The 22,351-nt window shown below is 41.8% G+C and overlaps 1 protein-coding gene across 3 annotated transcripts in view; it reads left to right on the plus strand.

Annotated features, from left to right (window-relative positions):
* carmil3 (capping protein regulator and myosin 1 linker 3) overlaps positions 1-22,351 on the plus strand; it is a 71,157-nt gene that overhangs the window by 25,505 nt on the left and 23,301 nt on the right. For all 3 annotated transcript variants that reach the window (XR_007113166.1, XM_047590508.1, XM_047590507.1), the window contains exons 10-21: positions 1,320-1,395; positions 2,443-2,531; positions 4,218-4,312; positions 5,524-5,610; positions 7,895-8,004; positions 8,441-8,518; positions 12,256-12,332; positions 16,438-16,542; positions 20,372-20,441; positions 20,537-20,618; positions 22,036-22,132; positions 22,221-22,275. Coding sequence is in view for 2 of the 3 variants with exons in the window: in XM_047590508.1 (XP_047446464.1) it covers positions 1,320-1,395; positions 2,443-2,531; positions 4,218-4,312; positions 5,524-5,610; positions 7,895-8,004; positions 8,441-8,518; positions 12,256-12,332; positions 16,438-16,542; positions 20,372-20,441; positions 20,537-20,618; positions 22,036-22,132; positions 22,221-22,275 (1,021 nt within the window). In the remaining variant the exon portion in view is untranslated. The remainder of the gene's footprint in view (positions 1-1,319; positions 1,396-2,442; positions 2,532-4,217; positions 4,313-5,523; positions 5,611-7,894; positions 8,005-8,440; positions 8,519-12,255; positions 12,333-16,437; positions 16,543-20,371; positions 20,442-20,536; positions 20,619-22,035; positions 22,133-22,220; positions 22,276-22,351) is intronic.

Consider the following 22,351-nt stretch of genomic DNA (forward strand, 5'->3'; position numbering starts at 1 on the left):
GCGTCTTTAAACGCTCAAACTGGCGATCCTGTTTTTCATACTTCATTCTCTCCGTAGCAGGAAAAGAAGTATAATCTGAAACGTGGTGTGTGTTTGAAACTGAGCCTGAGGGCACAGAACACAGACCTGAATATATTCTGTTTGTACGTGCAAGAACAAGCGAATCCGAGCGTTATGTTGATATTGATTTGCATTTTCCCCAAAGCCGTGTAATTAATGACCGTTAACCTTTCACTCAGCTCCCCTGCCTGCGAACCTACAGAGGGAGTTCTGTTTTTATTAAACCTTAATCTTATCTTACCCAGTCTTTCCCCTGAATTGATCCCTGTGAAGGCCGTAAACGGCAGGTGATCGACCTGCTGCGCCGACACGTCCGCATGTACAGCGCCAGTTGATAAACACTCCAACGCACGGCGCGACTGAGTGAGGCATCGCAGAGGTCAATTACATGTCCTGCTGTCAAAACACGAACGAGCCGACGCCGATGATGAATCCCGACGTGTGCATCATCTGCTCACGGACGCACACAGACTCAGCTGTGTTAGTCACAATGGAGGCGTCTAACGGTTGGCATTGTAATGAAAAAGGAACACAGCCTGTGGCCATTTTACTCCTCTGAGATAAACTGTAATGTCCTGACTATTACAGTTACTGGCAACAGGGCTCTCCTTGGCGAGATTACCCTCGTTCCTCCTCTCTTTTTTTTTTTTTTTCCCTTTCACTCTGTATTTTCCCAGCTCTCTCTATCATCCTGCCATCCTCTCTGGGTTTGTTCTTTCTCTGTGCCTCTCCTCTCTCTGCGTTGCTGCTTGTTTGTCAGATGATGAATAGCAGGTGTAGCAGCAGCGTGGCTTTAGTTGGGCCTTGGAGGATTCTAAAACTCTCCCTCTTTCACTCTTCTTTCCGTTTCTCCCGCAAACAGAAGCTCTGTGTCTGTGTGCACAGGGCTGGATGTGGCAGTGTTTGAGGTCTGTCGCTGGGATCAAACTGTGGCTATATTGAATAATCCACTGACCCAGCCATCGATCGTTACATCTCTCTCTCTCTTTTTCCCCCCCTTCCCTGCTTCTCCTCCTCAGCGGGTCTGCAGTATCAGTCATCTTTTAGAAAGCCGCCCTGCCCGTGGTGTTCTCCCTGCCACAATGATAAACTGCTTGTTATCAAACTGCGGGCAAAGAGAAAGTTTGGCCCTAGATAATGTGAATTTATAGATCAGTGACATCAAATGGATTGGAGCAGATGGAGTTTGCTAATTTAAAGGTTTGAATTTTGCCTCTAATAAATGTGTGTGTGTGTGTGTGTGTGTTTCTCTGTTCCAGGGACTTGGCAGTGATCGTGGCATCCATTGCGTACAACACCTGGTTCACCAAGCTGTACTGCAAAGACATGCGCATAGTAACTATCTCTTTTTTAAATATCCTTGTCACTTACCTATAAACCTTCTTGCCGGAGGCAGACTACCAATTAATTTGTTTTTTAACATTTCTCCCCTTGTGTACCCAGTGTGTTGGCAGAATGTGTTGATTTTATTAAATCTGCTTGTTTACCTGCTCTTTCTGCACCAGTTCAGAGATCTCCACCAAAATCTGAATTATCATTTAATTTAAGGAATCTCTGACTGGTTCACACTTTCTGGGTCGTCCTGACTCAGCAGGCGATTGATCTGTACCTTGCAGATGAAGCATACTGTGTGAGCCTCCGTGGCAAGGAGATGCACTCATTGAAACTCAAGTTAAGAAAACAAGTCTGACAGAGAACGCTGAGTCAAGGTTTACCCTGAGCATACTTTTATGCATCTATTTAACATTACATGACATCTTTATTAAATATTCATAATGTGCACTCAAATAAGTGCCCAAGGTGAATTACCTGAAGAACCTAAACAGATAAGCTCACGGTTATTATATTAGCTGTGCTCCAAAGATCTCTGCAAATAAAGTGGAATGGATCATTTGCGGTACATTTGAGGTTGTTTTCCAGTTTGGTTTTAGTCTGTAAAGCTGTTATTTATAATGCACACAACTGTACTCAGCCTAATGCATGAAACTGTCCTGGTTGTGCAAGATCTGTAATACAGTAATCAGAGCTGATTCAAAAAGACTTAAGCTACAGTAATGACATTTTCTCTTTATATGCAGAGTGACACTACAATACATTTGATAACTGATGAATCCATTATGTATTTTCTGTTTGCCTGTGTGAAAATAAAAAGATAATCTTTAGGTTTTGGTGTGTTGCTTAACAGAAGAGGAACAGAGAGAAATCAAATAAATTCTCATGCCCCTTTTATGTTTTTGGGAGCAAACTATTGGATGTTTCTTTTGAAATCTAATCTGGAGCTTTGTCAGAGTAAAAAGTCGCAGCGCTCGTCTCTGAGTCAGTATTCTGTGTAGCTTCTTCTCCCTTTCTCTCAGCCTTTACTAGTGTCTGTGTGTTCTTCAGGGGTCGGAGGTGGTGGACCAGGTTCTGCACACAGTCAGCAAGTCCAACAGCCTGGAGGAGCTCACTCTGGAGAACGCAGGACTCAAATCGTAGGTTCCCTCTTTCTTGACATCATCATCAACCCCGCCTGACACCCCTCTCAGTTAAATCGAATTTTCTCTCCTTTTCTTCCTCGCGCACCCTCACCTCTACTCTTTTGTCCTCTCGCTCTCTCAAGTCCTTTCTCTCCCCTCTTTCATTTTCTCCTTCGTCTCTATCCTCCTCCACCCCTCTTGTCTCACCTCTTCACCTTAGCTTGTCTCCCCTCTCTACTTCTCCTCACCATCCCACGCTGGTCCCCTCCTCCGATGACCTTTCCAATTCAGTCTCTCTGCCTCTTTCTCTCACTCACCTCTCTTAACCTCTGCTTCCATCCAATAAAGCTCTAATAAAGCCTCCCTCCTGTCCGTCCTTTGGCAGGTGTATTGTTTCCCCACCGAAACATTAGTTACATTTCGGGGAGGACGATTCACCTTCTGTGCGCGGCTAGTGTCAGTTAGCAGAGAACTGTCCTCATTTAGTATTAATTGAGATGAATTGGCTGCCTTGGGCCAAGATGATTTACTGTAGCATAATTGAAGTTTTTATCCTTGTATTCAATCACTTTCAATTAAAAGGATAATCTTAGTTAGAGGCTCTCTACAATCACTGAAAGTAAAATTCTAAACTTAAGGACTTTCTAATACTATAATATACTCCTGCTGAAATGTACTTTCTAACAAAAAAAACTATTCAGAGCACTTTTCAGCTGATTTGGTTTCTTACAGTGAATAACAATTCTGACCAAACACATCTTTTGTGATCTGCAGATTTTGGTTTTCAGTGTGATTTGCCATGATTACTTATCAGTAGTTGCACTTCCTGGAGTCCCCATCAATGTTTTAGCAACACTTCAATAACAGAAAAACGGGCTCCTTGAAATTGCTCATAGTCCTTCACTGCTCTTTTTTTTTTTTGTTTTTGTTTCACCTTCACTGTGTTGTTTTGAGTTTTATAGCAGAAGACTGCTGTGGAAAGTTTCTCACCTAAAGTGAAATAATTTACGAGGCTCAGATCTTTGTTCAGTGCATGGTGCAGTATTAACACTGAGAATGGTCCTTCTGTTATCTAGGTGTGTAATCCAGAGCAGGGTAGTCTTACACACTCAAACATACCCACAGGAGCTTCTTTAAAGCAGCTACTGTGTAAAGGCTCTGGTTTCTCAACTTGTGGACGAACAATCTGTACAAGTGTCAACACTGGCATTGAGTTTAAGTTTAATGTTCTGTCTACTTTCTTCTCTCCAGAGGGAAACACTGGACTCTTTAGCTGCTGAATGCACCGTGTTCACCAACTAACTTAGTCTGTCTACAGTTTGATGCTGAGCGCACAACTTTTTTAATCTAATTCTAACTTCAGATGAAATGTGTTTATGAGAATGATGAACAACACTGCTGATAGTTGGTAGAAGTGAATTGGTATACAGGAAATTTAGCCAAGAATTTGTTATTTGATTTGGGAAACGCATTATCAAATAATAAAAGTGTCATGACATAATTATTGTAATTTCTTAAAAGTAGCATGGGCACATTTAAGACACATTTGCTTTATTTTTTACCTCCTAAAATTTTAGCTTGAGTAAAATCTTAGGAGAAGTGCACTAAGGAAACAGCCCTGGTGATGACTGGATTTATTCAGTCTTTGAGACCAGTGTGGAATAAGCAATTTTACGGAGAATTACATTTTTCCTTTTCAAGGGATTTCCCACAGAAGATGGCGTCGGCGCTGTCGGAGAACCCATCCTCTGTGATCCACTCTCTCAACCTGGCTCACAACACGCTAGACAACCAAGGTACTGGGCTCGTTTCTGTTTAAAGAATTCAGACTCCATCTCCGTTCTCACAAAACCTTTATTTTCACTTTCTTTGTTGTTTTTCTCGCTCATTTGTCTTTCAAGCTATATGTGTATGAATAATGTATTAAAAAAAAAAAAAAACCTTTGTTTTTCTGGTGTTGCAACTCGCCACACAACTTGAACATCTTACCATTCTCAGCGTGCAAACAATTAGTGGTTGCAGAGTTTTAATTGTCTGCATTAATCACTGTCACATATCTGACAATATGCAGCTTTCTGCTTTGTGTGCAAGTAGGATTGAAAGAGGCAGACTGAGGCGTGTGTGCGTTTGTGTAAGCCAGGGTCAGGCTTTGCATGCACGCCAGCATCACTCATTAGCTAATTTCTGTCCTCCAGTCTGACACTTGTCACTTCCACTCCCCTCAATAAATTCTTTGTGCTTAACCTCTGTCTGCGTGTCTGCGAGTGTGTGCGTGTGTAAACATGTGCGCGCACTTACTTACTTTATTGTGATTACGACCACACAACCGCTGCAGCCTTAACTGTCACAATAGTACCCGTCATCACAACAAAGACTGACCTTCAGCTCCAGGTTTTGGTGCCTTGCGAAATTCTGTACGCGCACAACGAAAAAAAAAAAAAAAAAAACGAGAATGCCAGGGTGATGCAGGAGCCAGCAGGCTAGGTCTGGCAGTACAATAAATTCCATTTTTAATAAAGCAGACTCTTTTATATTATCATCATGGCAGCAGTGTGTTTAATAAAACTGCTGAGCTGAAAGTGCTTATTATATAATTTGGCTTGGCGTAATGTGTTCATGTGGGGTGGCTTTTGCAGCTTGTACTGTACGTGGGAGAAAGTGTTACTGTAAAGTACGGCGGTGTGTTTTAGTATTTGTATTTTGGAGTGTTCGTATGGAGGGAAGGGAATGTGCTAAAACTACATATGGGTTCTTTGAAAATGGTGAATGTAGCAGTGTAAGATGAGTTTGATTTATCAAGAAAAAGAACGGAAAAAGATCTAAACAATTTCCAAGGATCCAGTCGAGTCCAGAAAAACATTTTTGTTTCACTGTTATTGATGGTTGGCAGTGTGATTTTGGGATTTGGCAAACCGTTTTAAAAAAATAAAAATAAATAAATAAATACATACTTTATTTATACCCGTAGAAAGTCTTATCTTTTCTGTGTCTCCTCCTCTCCTACCAGGAGTCTCCAACCTGATTCAACAGGTGTGTCGTCTCAACAAGGGCCTGCGCCTCCTCAACCTCTCAAAGACCTCCCTCTCCTCCAAGGGTAGGTGTGCTCCTCTGAGACACAGCAGCCCCTAGTGGCTGACCCTCAGCACTTAATTGTGCTGTTATTAACTGCAAATAAGCATGTGATTAGTATTTTCAGAGTCTAGCTTAAAGGTAGGGTGGGAGCTTATTGTGAAAGGGGGCTTTGAACCCAGGCTGTTCAGTGAACTACTCTTCAAACCACGTTGTTGCCTCCAACTGCAGTTGTGCTGTGTTTTCTCATGCACCTAAACAGGCCAGTGAATTTGCTGCGTGATCTATCTGCCAAATAATAATCAGGTCAGAATCATAAGTAGTTGATCTGCTTTTACCCTCCTAAAATCCAACGTAGACATTAGTGCAGTGTCCTAGTTCTATTGGTTTTATCCCAGACAATATCCACTGGCATTAGGGCAGATTCTGCAAACGATGGTGACGCAGGTGTAAATCCTTACATTTATAGCCTCATTTCGATGGTGTTTTAGATGATTACGGCCTATTTTAAAGCATTCGGATGGTTTGTAGATCATGAGTAATGCTCTTTATCTGAGTTGGCTGATTGGCCTATTTGTGAGTTTCAGAGCCGTTTGACTGAAGGGCCGTTCATGTGGCTTATGTTGCCTTCAGATGGGGTCGAGCTTATCGTTTTATCCAAGTAACTGAATGTTTTTGATAAACTCCAAGTTCACGTGTTGCAATGTGGTGTTTGCTGACACTTTCAGAAGTTAGACTGATGAATGAATCTGCTGCAGTTTAGTTGGATAGAGGTCAGAGGTTGTTACTTTTTGAACGCTAAGCGTTTTGTGTTGCAACCACAAGTTCACTACTTTTATGTCTCTTAATTTATTCAATCACAAGTTATTTATTTAATAACCACAACTAAAAAAATCTGAAATTGATCGATTGCGGAGGGAGTTTACAAAGAAAATCATTTATATTTTTTCAATGCGCTTTTTTTTGGGAGATAAACTATATAAAACCTTTACCTTGGTAAAAACACATTATTTTCTGTGCTTCTCTTTTTGTCTTGTGACTGATGGGTGCTTAGCAGTATGGATGAGGATGTGTTGACTGTAATTACGAGGCTACAATTGTAACATATGAGCCACAGACAGTGACCTTTTTACCGTATTAGTGCACATGGGAAAGCCACACTAGGTGCAATGTTAAAAAGCAGTGGTTTGATACAGTGATTCAGGAAGAATGCAGTGATGCTACTGACCTTGAATGGTGTGTGTTGGTATGACTTTGCAGGGGATGAGCACTTTTTGTTGAATATTTATAGATCTCTCTCTCTCTCCCTCCCACTCCCCCTCCTTCCCTCTGTCTCTAAAACACCTAAACATATGCCGACACAAGCGCACACACACGCACACGCACTTGTGCTATGAACAGGCGAGCCTGTGCCTGTGCCTGCGCCTCGTCTCGGGTGCGATCAGAAATAGGCAGACGTATTAAACGTTACTCCAACGCACTTGATAATGTCACGCAGACTAGATGACTTCTAAAATTTCCACTTCCAGCAGAATGAAGCGGCTGATGAATCGATGGAGAGGGGATTAGACGCCCTGTCCCCTCTTCCCCTCATTTCCCTCTTAATCGCTACAAATTAGGGATGAAAAGCTTAGTGCCTTTTCCAGCTTCTGAACGGAACAGGCGATAGCTGCCTCCTTCCACACGCTGCCCATGCTAGGGAACAGGAGGAATATCTGCCCTGCAACTTCTGGTCGTGATCAATAATATACATTGAAGGATGAATATAGTGCGGAGTGATGATGATTAATAGAATTTTCTATTTGCTGCAGTTGCTGGAGAAATCTCCTCTGTTGTTTCAGCGTCTATATTTAATCCTCATCGTGCCATAGCGCGCTGTGTTTTGCATCAGAGTGAGGATTTTAATGAGGGGTTCCGTCGGGCCTGTGGGTGTAATTGTGTAGTGATCTGATTTTAGAGAATCATTTTCTTTTGTTTGGCTTTCAGGGTACACTTGGAAAATGCGATGGGGGGTGGGGGGTGGCAGGCTTCTTCTTAAAGTTCTTTCATACATGCCAGCCACCTCGCAATCTGCTCAGTTATTATTTTTCGCCACAGATTTTGCTTACCCTTTGCCACTATGTTAAATATTCATTAGTTGCTCAGTAAGTCACGTCCAGAGGATTAAATTATCCCATTGAGGGGAAAACAAAATATGATTATAAGATGATTAGGTGACTGAATAGTGTACAATATATGTTTAACTCCCTATCCATTCCCCATTGATTTCATTTTTTAAATCTACTTTACCATTTCCTTCTCCACTTTAGGTGTGGTTTCGTTGTCGCAGGCGCTGTGTTCAAGTGACGACTATTCTAATTCTCTGCTGCATCTGGACCTCAGCAAAAACCCGGGGGTTTTGTCTGGAGACGATGCCACGGTAATAACAAGCACATATAATATGAAGTAACTGTATTCACATTGTCTTCTTTTGAGTCACCTTTTAGTGATTAGTGGGACCTGACTGTAGAGTGAGCTCCCCCAACTGTTTGTCTTGTTGTCCCAACCCCCTAACTTATATCTGTGATTTAGCAATGGATGGAAATGGACACATATTCTCCTATTTTTCACTACTTTTGGATGGAAATCTAACATGCTTTATATAAGATAAGAAATAAAACATTTTCACATATATAGACAGGAAAAAAAGTCAAAGTAAAAACTGATTTCTTCAAAGTGTTTTACATTAATTAGACATTTAAAATGAATTATAGATTTGCAACACGCATTATGAGTTCATAGGTTTAGAAGTTATTATTGAACATGATTTTCCAGCCTGGTCTGTGCCTCATGTCTTTTTCCTTCTTCCCACACAGAACCTGTACCTGTTCTTGGCTCAGCCCAACTGCCTGGTCCATTTGGACCTTTCTGGGACAGACTGCACCGTAGACTTGGTTTGTACTCACTCTTCACCCATTGCTGCCTGAGCTCATCTCTAGGATAGGATTCAAGCCAAGAAACATAAAAGCCCTGGCTTTCTCAATCTGAATCTCTTATCACACAAAACCTCTGTTGAGTCACTCTGTCTTCAGTCTCCTCTGCACAAAAGCTCGGAGTGATGTGTGGAAGATGTTAAAATCACAATAATAGAAATTTATATCCTCTTATGAATTATACAAATAATGTCTCGTGTGAAAAGCTTTCACAAGCATTTGTCGGGTGTTTGTTTCCATCTTTGTCACCACAGAAATATGACTTTGCATTAGCAGATACACTGATGGCTCAAAGGATGACGGAGCTTTTTTTCCAAAGAGTTAACTGAACACGGTGCATGTCTTCCCCCGCCAGTTACACTTCTTGCTGGTTTACTGTGAATATACAAGACTAGTCGCTCCAGAAGATGTAGAGGAAGATGTATGTGGAATTGCTGCTGCTGTGTCAGTGCAGTACAGACACGCACGGTTGGATAGAATGGACATAAATAAAACATAGATATATATGTTTTATTGATCCCTCCACTCTAAGGCGGTTAGTGGTCAGACTCAGCCACAGATCTTTTGTAGCATTTATTGCTTTCAGCATCTTTAGTTTTGCTGCTGCTCAGCATCACCTCAGCTTAAAGTTATAACACAAATTAGTCTGGCGATCTGAGCGTCCCAGACTTGAACTTTAGTGTCTTTATAATTGCATTCATTGTGCTATGGAAGAAAACTTTGGTGCTTTACTATTCATTAATAGCTGTGCAGTATTTATTCATTACTGGATACTTAATTTTAAAATATGAATCTACAAAACATATGATCAGCCCTTAAACGCAGTGAAGAAATCTTATCATCTTATTAATCTATTTCATGAGTCCTTATTTTTCATATTTCTAATGGAGCAACCAGAATATCTTTCAACCATGGAGTAACATGGAGGGTGAGGGCTTCAAAATAAAAGTATTCTGCTTTCAGTATAAACTATCAGCACTAATGTAGCACAGTGGGTATTGATGAGAAAACATAACAGATGGTAGATTCCACATCTAACAATGTAAACTCCTGTGCATATAGTGGTACCAATAGATCACATATACAGTGAATGCACATTGCACATGTTGAATATTGAAGCAGAAAAACTAAACTGCCTTTACTTTGTAATTCATCTCGGCCAACCACAACCAAAAGGTTGCTCACACATGATTTTTTAATGTAAACATAGCGCTATCAGGGGCTCCTGTATAATGAGGGCCTATGCTTTCTGCAAATATGGTATATAGATATTATTCATATCCTCTCAGGAAGATTTTGTATACAGTTCTTGTGAAGGAATTTCTTCCATCGCAGTGTAAATCTTTTACTCCCGGTGCCTTTGAACTATGGTACCTTGCAGATGACTGTGATACCTTTGCTTTCTTCCTTTGCTGCACATCACTACACTTGAACCGTTTTAACCACCTGAAAGCAGGGAGCTTGTCAGAGAGGAATCTGTTTCATGGAGGACTAGCCCACCCCATGAAACCAATCCTCCTTCCTGGTAATGTGGGCCATGAATCCTGTATTGAATTATGTGCACGAGTGGAAGTCATTGCTTCTGTTCTGCTTCAACTTCTCCAATGTGCTTCACTTACAGACGGTAAAGAGTTCTCTCTGACACCTGCTCCATGTCCTGTTTTACTAATTGTTATTTGTCCTTATGAGAGGACTCGGTCTCAGGGAGAATTGGTCTTTTTTTTAGTGTTAGCTTGTTGGATTGAATTATTAATAAATTTCCTTTTTTAATCTGCTACAACGTACGGGCAGCGGTCGATTAGTCAATCTGTGTGATGGATCACACTGCCAGGGGAAAATGGATTTGTCCGATAGTTTAACCTCTCAAGTGATGAAACGCTGCTTAAAGTTTTGATGCCAATCATGTTTGTTTCATGTGTCTAACAAACACAAATAAATCACCTTTGTTTTAAGATTAACAGGGTTACACTCTCCAAGGCTCTTTATTTTAGATTTCATACGCCGACTGGTGGATGGTAGATGTTCCACTGATCTTATATAAGCTAGAAAACTGTATGTGGCGTCCACACAAGTTCTGTTTAGACTTTTCCTGTTTTTAAAACGGATTTTGCTGGTTGACAGATACGCAGTATAACAAATTAAAGAACTGTAAGTAAATCATTTTTCCTGGTTCGGGCTCAGCTTGACTTTGATGCAGTGCAATACAATTACACTTCTTATAGCCCATTTAGTCCTGCTATCGGGAATTAGTAGACTTCTTAGACGGATGAGCACTTTCCGTACGCGCTTTGAAAGATTGGAACAAACACTGCCTGCTATTTTTCATCCGGCTGCTGGAGCTAGTGGGTATTAACACTCAAATGTGCGAGAATATAGGATTAACTAAGGAAAATAAGTCAAAGTCAGTGTTATTTGCCAACTATTAGGTTGTAAAAGCTTAACTTAATAATTCCCGTTTCCAAAATATGATTTTTCATTCGTATTTTCTCGTACAGAGAAACGCAGAGACTTTTGAAATTGCTCTATGGTAGTTTCTCAGTAAAAATTAAATCACAAGCAAATTAGTGTTTCTGCTGAAGCTCGAGTTAGTTTTCTGCCTCTAGAGGACTCGGCACTATACTGAGAATCCAGCGCGTTACATTCACAACCCCAGTGTATCCGAGGAGATATTTCTACTTTCTATGCACTTTGATAGTTAGATCCAGTGCTTCATAACCAGGGGGTTCGGCCCCACAAGATGAATCAGAGCCCCACAAAGTTATATGCTAATGTGTTTTTGTGGAACATTGGAAAGTTTTATGTACTTCTGTCGCACATAAATGAATGAACTGTCCAAGACGTTTAACAGGAGAAATCTCTGTTTGGTAACAGCGGCTCAAGTCTGAAATATGATGATGCCGATTCTCAAAAACAAGAACGCTGCCAAGAATGTTGAGGACTGCTGATGTAATCTGTAAAAACGCATTGTGTTTAAGAATCGTATCTTAAGTTGTGCTTCATTAGAATGATTCAGTATATACTTAGGAACTCTACACTGCAGTGTGCAGCTAATTAAGAGTGCAGACACCAAATCAATGACTACTTGAGGGAAATCCTCCAATTAGTATTTCCCACCAAAAGAGTCGAAGCTTATTATACGCCTTGCTCAACTGCTCAAAAAAAGAAAAAACAAACAAGCAAACAACAACAACAAAAAAAAAAAACCCAATGCACAATCCTCATCAGTATTCAAAGCAGATATTTATCTCGTCCCCGTCACAGACATGTATCTGTTCTCCCAGCAGAGACGGCCATATTGAAGGGTTTATGATACTCACTTCTGATGATGCCATGTTTCTTGGAAGTCGCGTACAGCAGATGTTAATGTGTGTTTGTTGTAGAAACTTTACACTGCATTACAAACACTGCATTATTGTGCACAACTCCAAGCCATATGGCACGGGGAGGATGGAATAAATCCCAAAAGCAATTGAGACAGTTTTGTCCTGGTTTGACCAGCAATAACATTATTCTGTTATTTGCCTCAAGCTTACAAGGCTTCTATTAAACTATTTTTTATTATTAAATAATGCCAGGGTTATACATCGGATCATATTTCTACTGGAGAGACTTACACCAACAAGCATATACTGTGTTTTTAGTCTGCTTACATTACATTTGTGCAATAACGCCTATTTCTGTCTCGGTTTCTCTGCCAGTTGTTTGGGGCTTTGCTGCGAGGCTGCTGCGCTGACCTCTCCTACCTGAACCTGTCCAAGAACTCCTTCTCTCACAGGTGGGCTTTCACCTCACCATGTTTTTTTTTCTATATAAAAAAAAAAAGTACACATTTGTTTTCTGCCTCTGACTCAGCCAAACAGCTCTGGAGGAACTCCAGTCAGGGGGAGCGGAGCGAAGCGACCATAATCAATTTTGTTCTGCCGCAGATTAGTTTTTATCCCTGGACCTCACCGACAGAATTAGCGTCTGCGTCTCGTCTCCCGTTTATTCTGCCTCGCTGCATGTGTGTTGCGCGGCTTTCTTTAATGTACACATGTCTCTGTTTGCTAACAAGTTTTCTGTCTGTCAAGTGTGTGTACTCCCGCCCCACAAGTCTCCTCTCGTTGTGTGTTGCAGTGTGTGCTTGTTGCCGAATTCGTCTCTCTTTGTTTACCTAGCTGGTAGGCAGAGGCAGTTCCGGCACTCATCATGTCGTGTCCCACAGGAGCCCGGGAGCTTCCCTGCTCAGCATATTACATTACAGAATTACAGAGAAAGAAGTTGGTGAAAAATGAGACTAATTTTAGATGGGAATTATTGTTTCATTCCCCAGGCTCCCACGTCTGCATTTTTTTCATTTTTTTTGCTCTGTTTCTTTTTATCTGCTCCATCTCTCCATCCATCTTTTACTTTTTTTTTTGCATCTCCCTGGCTGATGTGCTCACTCACCCCCTCCTGGTATTCGTGTCATCCATGCTCCATTCATCTTTCTGTCTGGGTTTTATCCGTCCTTTCCTACGTTTTCTTTTCCCCTCTCCTAACCCTCTCTCCTCTGCATTATATGCTTATACGCCCCGCACCTCTTCAGCTTTCCTTATCTGTCTTCTCCCTCCCACCTTTAATCATCTTAACCATCGTCTTGAACACCATTCTGTCTCCTCACATCTTCCCGCCTCTCTCCTCCCTCTGCCTCCCCTCTGTTCATAGTCCGTCCCACCTCCAGCCGGTCCCTTAGCATTAAATGCACGCGGGCTCAGCGCTGTCAGTCGGTCGGCAGCAGCGTTGGAGCCACCAAGCTGAACCGAGCTGATAAGAGCCGCCCGGCCGCCTCTCATGAATATGGAACAGGCTCCTTCAGACCCCTCATTCACCCGTCTCACACACATGCACATCTGGGCACTTGCGAGAGACAATGAGCAGTCCGTGTAGATGCTGTTACACACGCGTGCAAGTGTGGGTACAAGTCGCTGATACAGCTCTCAGGAGAGTGTTTTGCGAGAGAGACGGTGACACTGTATCTGCTTATGCGACAGAAGCCGTCCTGTATCTGTGGTGTGTTGACAGGCTATATGCTAATCATTACAAATGGGTCAAAGAAGAGCTGGCGTTCCCCACAGTGGGAGGTTATCGCGCCAGCAGTGACGGGAGCTTATAGTGCAGCTGCCTGCTTTTCCCCTCATTATTATCTTGATGTCCTTATCATCTTTTTTTGTTCTTTCAACCTTTTCCATTTCTTACCGTCTTTTCTGCGTTTAGCCCTCGTAACTTAATTTTCTCCTCTTTTATCTCTCGTTCTCTCTTTTCATTTCCTCACGCGCTGCGCAGTTCTATCGCGCACCCGAGTTAACACGATTTTATCTGTGAAGGCTGAACGATGGAGCATTCTCAAAGTTATGCAACTCCGTCAGCTGCTCGATGGCCTAATCGCTGGTATAGATGCACTGCAATCTAGCGACAACAGTCATCCTTTGTCTTGGCATCTGTGCGTGTACACAAGCGTGCGCAGCGTTTGAGCACCCACCAAAAATGAACTAATATCTAATCTTGTGATGTCGCAGGCCAACTCGGTGTTAAATGAAACTCTCGCAGCCCTGTTTGAACAGTGAAGTCATAACAATCAGTGTAAAGCACTGGGTCAGGTGCTCAACGACAATGAGGGCTCACACTCGGAGTGCAATATGCACAAAGAAACTCAGTGAAGTGGAACAGAAATTGGAGGGGTCTAGTGATTAGTCATTATATTCCCAGCCAGTCACATTACTGCTCTCATATCTGCAAAACAGCTGTGCCAAACACACGGTACATGACAAAATTGGCTAAGCAATCAGACGGAGGAGAGTGCAGAGCAGCGTTTCCTTTTATAATGTCTTGGAGGTTCAGCTATTATTGCAGATACGCTGCTGGAGGCGAGCGATGTCTCTTTTAAAGGATAATTCTGGTTTATTTCTGCCCAGCATGTTTCCCATAATTGAGGCTGCTGTGGTTCTGTGCTTCATCTAAATTTACACTCATCCGTTGTAAAGTCTCCAGGTAACAAGAACGCATGTAAAACCGGGTAAACATGTAAACATGATATTTATATGAACTGCTTCAAATCCTTGTTTCGAGACAGACAAGACGTAAAAAAGTTGAAAGCATTTGAGTCGAGAGGTTTACAAAAAAAAAAAAAAAAAAACTTGCAAAAGGAAGTTGAAGCATCATTTGGAGAACATTGAATGATTTAAGTCATGTTTGAGATCGGTTTGTATGTTAAATGCACTGGAAAATGTATTAATGTACGAAATAGGAAATGCTAACATTTGATTCCATGGCGGTAACGGTGTGAAACAGCCTGGCATACTGCATATTCACAAGAATTAATGTTCGTCTGGTGCCATCATCAGGTCAGAATTATATTCTGTCAAGTGCTTTGATTCATGACGTCCATTTACTTAAACAACTAATTTAATTCCCATCAGCCTCCGCTGCACTTTGTGTTCAGCACTAATTAGGCTAGACTTTTTATTGTCTCTCTCTCCCTTATTAGCTGTTGATTTGTGAGTTTATGTTGAAAGGCAATAACAGACTCGTCAAATGTGCTGTTAACTGATCCTGTAGCAAAAGGAAAGAAGGAACAATCAAAGTAAAAGTAAGTGATATTTAGGTATTTGATGTGTCGTTGAAAGGAAACACACAGCGTCTGTTCACTAACTGCTTTTTTCTATTTATAGAACTAAACCTTCACACTGCTTTTCTGCTCTGATGAGTCAAATGTTTGCTGTGGGAAAGGTTAACATGAAATAGTAACGCAGCAACATCATTACCTGAAAATATAAGAAGAGCCTCTTTTGGTTCTGTATGTTTTGCTCTTGACAAGAGCGACATTATAGTTTACCTTTCCACTGACACGTAACAATTGGATGTCACCATCTTTAGGTTCTTCATCTTTACTAATGTGACGGGATTCTTCTGTTTTCAGAAAATTACAGTTGTCATATCTGCGGGTCGTTTCTGCTCGTGATCCGTGACGTAAATTTCAGCTGTGCTCGTGTGTGAGAGCGTGTTTTTAAAGTGTCAGTGAAAACAAAATGATTTTCTCAGGGTGGAGGTGAAGGAAAAAAAAAATAGAGCATTTACAAAAGCATCTGTGCTGCACAGCTAAGCAACATATCAGCTGCCTGGAGAGAGGTAGCAGGTAATCTTTACCTGAAAAAAACAAGCCTCATCTTTCTGCTAGGTGAATTCACACCACACCTCACCTCTCTCCTCTTTCTACTCATCAGTTTACCCTGCCTCCTTCAGACCCCACTTACTCATCCTCCCCTGTGGTGAATTATTTGTACGGCGGAGCCTGAAACGGTGGATTGGCTGCTTTGACAAGTGCTTAACACGGATCTGAACCGGCGCACTACATTCATCCCGTGAATGACAAGTGTAGCCTCCTCTCTGAGTGTACGCACACGCAGACCAACGCTCTTGTCCTTCCTCTGATGACAGGCTAATGTCCTGTTTCTGCCGAGCAGATGGTAGGATAATTGGTCAGTGTTGCTTTTTAACCGGTGGCAGTAATTAATACGAACTTCACCTTTTCACTATGTCTCGTTGATGTAATACTGACCTAAATGTCACAGGCAGCGTCTGCCTGCTTTACCACTCTTTTCTGCACTTCTTTTCTCTCTTACTCATTCGCTTCCCTGTGTGTCGGCCACAAACTCTGTCACTCTTTATCAGCGCATCATCTTTCTGCCATCTCCTCTCTCGTCTCAATCAGTCTCTTATATGATCTTGCCTTGTTGCCCTCTTGCTACCTTTCATTCTCAGTCTAGCTCCCTGATTGTGATACATCTTTAATGCGTCACTCTCTCCTCCTGTCCGGTCCGGTTTTTAACATGTCTGTTCTGTTCTGTTCTGTCCTTTTGCAGGAAGGCCAGAGATTCTCTGCCAACTTTCCGTCAGTTCTTCAGCTCCGCGTTCAGCCTGACCCATGTCAGCCTGGCCTCCATGAAAGTCCCCCCGGATTCACTCAGGTGAGTCACTGTCAGAGGCAAGGCTTTGTAGTGACCTTTAAAGCTACGTATCTGCCAGCATGTCTTGGATGTGAATCACTCGTGAAGTTTGAACTGTAAAGAAAAAGCCTAAAAAGACACAGATATCTAATTCAGCCCCTACCCCCTCCGTCATTATTATGTATCTAGGCTGATCACATTGTAATTCAAGACGGCACAAAAGAAGAAAATTCATTTGTTTAAAAAAACTTATATGAAAAAAGGGATCCCCAAATCAGTATGCATTCACGGATCCAAAAATAAATACATCTAAAGCACAAAGAGTATCAAACACATCAGCCCAAGAAACACATCAAAACAACCTTTCAAAAATGCACTTTGAAGATACTCAAAGTTTTTTTTTTAAAAGGCCAGTTTTGACAGAGGAAGTGACTTGTGAAATGAAAGGTCTCTTATCATTTCTCAGATGACAGATAAATCAACTGCAGTGCTGGTCACGACTAAAATGAAGGTACCAAAGCGCACCGACCGAAGCCAAACGCAATGTTAAGTTAATGTACAAAAGGGGTCAGAGCACACACTTGAATTTCAAGCTGCAGAGTGGAAAGGACTACATTTTGAGCTCTGTGTAGGTCATGAGGTATAGACTCGGTTTTAGTTTAGATGACAACAAATTAGACCAGACAGACTGAAAATGAGGAGAGACAGAGCACTAGCATCAGATTGTCAGACTGGCAAACAAGTCAGTCGGTAAAATGTATTTATATATCAACTTTCATAGACAAAGTGTTTCTCAATAAAAATAAAATACTGTAAAACACGCGCAACCAGGAAAGACACAGTAAAAGAGACCTTAAAAGAAGCAACTGAAGACTTTTTATACAGACGAGCTTCTAGAATTTTATGGCTCTGTATGTTTTTTTAAGAGTCAGCAGAATCTGTGCAGTATAACAGCATGGAAAGTGCATTCCATGGTGTCGCAGCTTCAGAAGATTGATCACATCGGGTTTTGAACCGGTTGTGGCTAACCATTAGTGGTCTCAGACCAGATGACCGTAAAGCTCAGAGAAGAAAAAGGAGGCTTCAATAGGTTCATATTTACTGGGGAACTTGGCACCAAGAATTTCGTATTAACTGTAAAGCTGACTACTAATGCAGAGACGATGGGGTCAGAGGAATATTTCATCTTTTATTGGTCCCAGTTAAGAGACTTGCCGCGGCATGTTGCATGAGCTGAAGGTGATCTTTAGACTTTGTATTGTAGAAAAAAAAAGCTACAATACCCTAAACAACAAGAAAAAAATCATGGATAATCAGCACTCTTAAGTTTGGAGTTCAAACCTATTTTTATGATTGACTGTTTAATGACTGATGGTTCCCAAGGCTCCTCTTTTCAATTTGTTCTCCAATTTGAGAACAGACAATGTCACAGGCAATTATGAGTTTTTCAATTTTACCTGGAGCTAGTTTACAGTCAACCATTGTGTGTCAAGCGTTTAATTAAGATGGATAATATGTGAAGAAGAGCACCAGCTGGATACTGTCAGCACCCTAAATGAAAGTCCAAATCAATTGCAGAGAAACAAACGTGATAGATCAGCACATCACTACTGACAGTGATAAATAGTGGATGCCCTCAGCTCTCAGTCATTTAAGTAAACATCTATTAGTGTTACATTGTACACCATATACTGAAGTGTCAGGTGACTACTCGGTGAATATTCTGCTGACTATATCCATGTTTGTCTAGCGTATCGCACACTCGTGTCAGTCAACTGGCGACCGGATCCCTTCATTTGGAAAATCTATGTGCAGGATGCATATACTGAGTTGGCAAAAAATAACAGCAAGGAAAGCCAAGTTACCAAGAAGGCTTCCTAATTTACACATCAAACAGCCGAGTGAAATCATGCTAATAATATGCGAGCGTAATCTGCTCACCACTGGGGAGCCAAAATAGAAAGTACATTATAATATATTTTGGGTTACTATATAGATGGATGAGTAGATAAGATAAATGTAGTCTAATAATCATAAAAGGAGATAAATAATCATTTTGAATACACAAAATCCTGCTAAATAGTTTCCTGTCGAGATATTGTAATAATTTTACAATAGGCTTAAATGAAGTAACTGTATTATTATTTACGCAACATCACTTCTGTGATGAATTCTTCACGCGGCCATCTTAATTCAATTACTAACACAATCCAATTAAGAGATACAGTATAATGCAATAAACGATCCAGCGTGAAGGTAAAGAAGAGCTGCTTCCTTCTTCTTACAGTTTTTCAGATTACGGCCCAGGAGCTGTGCTGTCATGTAAATGTGACTCGTTTTCATGGAGAGTGATGCTGAAATGAATTTATTTCGTGTTTGGCTCTGGTGGAGTTTCGTGACATAAAGAAGCTTATAAAAGTTGCATTATTTTCAGCTCCCGAGCTCTTTTGAGGGTGTCGCCGTCAGTTTTGAGTGACGCCTCCTCTCTGTGTCAACAAGCATTTGCGCTGCTGAGAATGTTTAGTCAAACTTGAAGCCTCAGAGGAGTGAAGGATAAATTCCCACTGGGGCCATCCATGCTAAAAATGTATCCACTCTCGGTACTGTAAGCTCGTTTATTTTAAAACTCTGGGTAAACTGAGCCCGCGGAGGATCACTACTGAGGACCTTGTAACGTTACACCCAAGCGGAGGCTGTTAAAATGTAAGAATCACCATGCATCATTGCGGTGTTCTCTAACCCTAATGCATTACTGATGCGTAGTGGCCTTGAGAGGAGACTAGTGTAATCTGTCCTCCTTTCAAGCAGAACCACTCAGCGTTGTGTTATTTTCCTGCTTTCATTGTCTCAGACTTCTCAGAATACTAAAATAGCTTACACCACATGGGGTGTAGTCTGAATCCAAACCGTCAGTGGTACACGTTAGGTTTCAGACACTTTTCTTTGACACCTGAGCCAGCCTACTATGTTAGTAGACTGGCCTCTGATCAGAGGACGCACACAGAAGCTGTATTGGCCGGTTTCCACTCTGCTGTCTTTGTGCAGGACTGTTTCCTCATCAGTAGATCTGTAGTTGAATAGTTCACAGATCAGAAAAGCAAAAATTGAGATTCCCCGTGGAGATAAATGGATCATTGCAACATTACAGTTTCTGTGTTAACTGTGCAGCCCACTGTTAGTTTTAAAGGCCAAAGGAACACAATCAGTAACAGAGGAAACAAAGCAAAGATGCGGTCGAGATGATTGTGTGCTGCATGATGGACCGGAGCCAGACTGGTCGGAAGGGACGCGCCACTTTACACTTCTCCTCATTACACCCTCATGGTGCATAACTCTTTATAGTGTGTGTGCACTGCGCCAGACCGTCCGCCAGCACAGCATTGATGTGCAAATGCGCTGGTCTTTGTGCCTCCAGCACCATTTGTGTACGCGCAACAATTGGCCACTTCTCCTGAGTAGCAGTCAAGGGTTTTGCAGCGCTATTTGTCAGGGACTCGGGGAGCTATGAATCTTCTTTTTAAGCTACTTTTCTCTAAATCCTTTAAGATGGCTCTAAAACCTTTAGTTGTGCAGAGGAGGACGCGGGGCAGGACGGGGCGGAGAGAATGCGACGGTTGATCCGTTCAGGTTGTTAGATGGAGGAGAAGCAGCGAATGGATTTGTGTAGGACTGACCTTTAATTTTTATCACTGTCGTTTTCGCTTGTCTTACTTCCTTAATTGACCTCTGTTTCTCCCCATTTCTTCTTATCCACTATCTTTTTCGCTCACTCCTCCATGGCGGCTCTCTCATTAATCTCTCATTTTTCCTGGTCTCCCTTGGTCAAACCCCTGCTTGTGTTTCCCTTCAGGGCTCTTTTCCTGGGTTTGTCCAATAACCCTCATATCACTGATTTACACCTGGACATCAGCGGCTGTGAGGTACGTTCTCTCAGCCTGTGCTCCAGGCATTTCCACCCATCCTCTACACAGATTAAAGTGTGTTGCTAACCCTTCATGTTCCACTCCTCCCACAGCTGAGGTCAGCAGGCGCCGGCGTGATTCAGGAACTGTTTCCTCGAGTTTCATGCGTGGGGACTTTAGACATCTCTGATAATGGTAAGATACGTTTTTGGACACAACAGTAATAACAATAATAATAAATTAGATTTATATAGCAATTTTCTAGACACCAGAGAACGCTTTACAAGAACAGAGGAGACAAATTAGAAAAAATTGACAGAACAGACAGGACATGTTGTGAGCATGTCTGATTTTGACTGATGGTCTGGATATATACAGCTTCGCTTTAAAAAGGCTTCCTTTTACACCAAACGACTGAACCCACTGTGTCAGTATTAACATTATGCAACACATCCACTAACAGTCAAAAGTTTGGACACATGTTCTCATAGAATTGAATGAGAATGTGTCCAGACTTTTGAGTGGTTGTGGATACACACGTATTTGCCTAATAAGGTTTGTTTTGGAGGTAACTTTCCCTTTTGACGATACATCATGGCATATGTGTTTCGTGAAATGATGTGTTATGTTCTCGGGGGCTGTACGAACTGTGGAAACAATTTTCATGTGAAGGACAAATAAAACCTCTATCTATCTAGCATGGACTCTTGCTATGGACTAATAAAAATAAAAATGTAAAGCTGCACCAGAAGTCAAATCGCCTAATGTGTTTTTGTTAACCCTGAGTTCATATCCAGTACATTGCTGCCACAACAGTTTTTTCTTCCTTACTCTTTCATCTGGTTGGGTCTTTAAATTACCCATGCTTATTATTTTTCCCCTTCCAGCACTGTATTTAAGTTGCACTGTGAAAGTTGGAGTATCTGTTTCTTGGAGAGTTCAAACCATTTTGCACAGATAAAAGTACAGCAAATGTACTCACTGACCAGCATTCCCTAAACATTAATCACTTTACCCTTTTTATAGAACCTGTTTAATTAGCAGAAACATTACACGCGTCTCCTTCATCATCAGACACTTTCCTGTGACACGTCGTGTCACAGGAAACGGTGATAAAATAAACTCGGCTCACATTAGAAGCGTGTGAGATTATTTAACCGCAGACATTTTTGCTCTGTGAATGACGCGTTTCAGTCATTGTCACTGAAATATCTTGCCATGGAAACCGTCTCCTATCTGCAGCACCCTCCATCCTGGACCTTTTGAAAGGCTGAGTGGGTGTGAGTGAGGGTAGGGTTAATTGGAAGCGTTTTGGAATTTTAGTGGACAGTAACACTGGCAGAGTGAATGATGAGTCACTCGTGTGACAGCTCTGTAATCGTCAGCTGTGTATGTAGTAATAATACAACCTTTTCTGTTTGAAGTACCTGTTAATATCTTGTCTTTTAGTGTCTGTGGAATTCTCAAAGTTTCATGCTTGTTCTTTGATCTGTGCTTAGATGAAGAGTGTAATTAAAAGATCTACTTAGATGTGGGTTTCCAGAAAAGCTCTGTAGGGCAAACTACTGCTGGGGCTGCACTTACACTTCGGCGACGTGTGTGTTGTGCGCAGGTTTGGATGCCGACTTGCTGGCTGTCATCCCAGCATTCTCCCGGCACCCTTCCCTCAAACACCTGATGCTGGGGAAGAACTTCAACATCAAGGGCAGGTAGGGACCGCGCGGAGTAGCAGCAGTGCAGATGGCTGTGAAGATGATGCGCATGATGAATGTTTTCCTCTTGTTTCTGCCTCCTCAGGGCGCTGGATGAAATTCTGCAGAAACTAGTTCATTTGGTGCAAGAAGAAGAGTGTGTGAGTGTGATTATGTAACACGTTCTGCACGCACGCACGCAAATTCTCTGTGGTATTATGCACAGATGCACGCCTA

Source organism: Mugil cephalus, chromosome 7 (assembly GCF_022458985.1).
Source record: "Mugil cephalus isolate CIBA_MC_2020 chromosome 7, CIBA_Mcephalus_1.1, whole genome shotgun sequence".
Taxonomy (NCBI): Eukaryota; Metazoa; Chordata; class Actinopteri; order Mugiliformes; family Mugilidae; genus Mugil; species Mugil cephalus.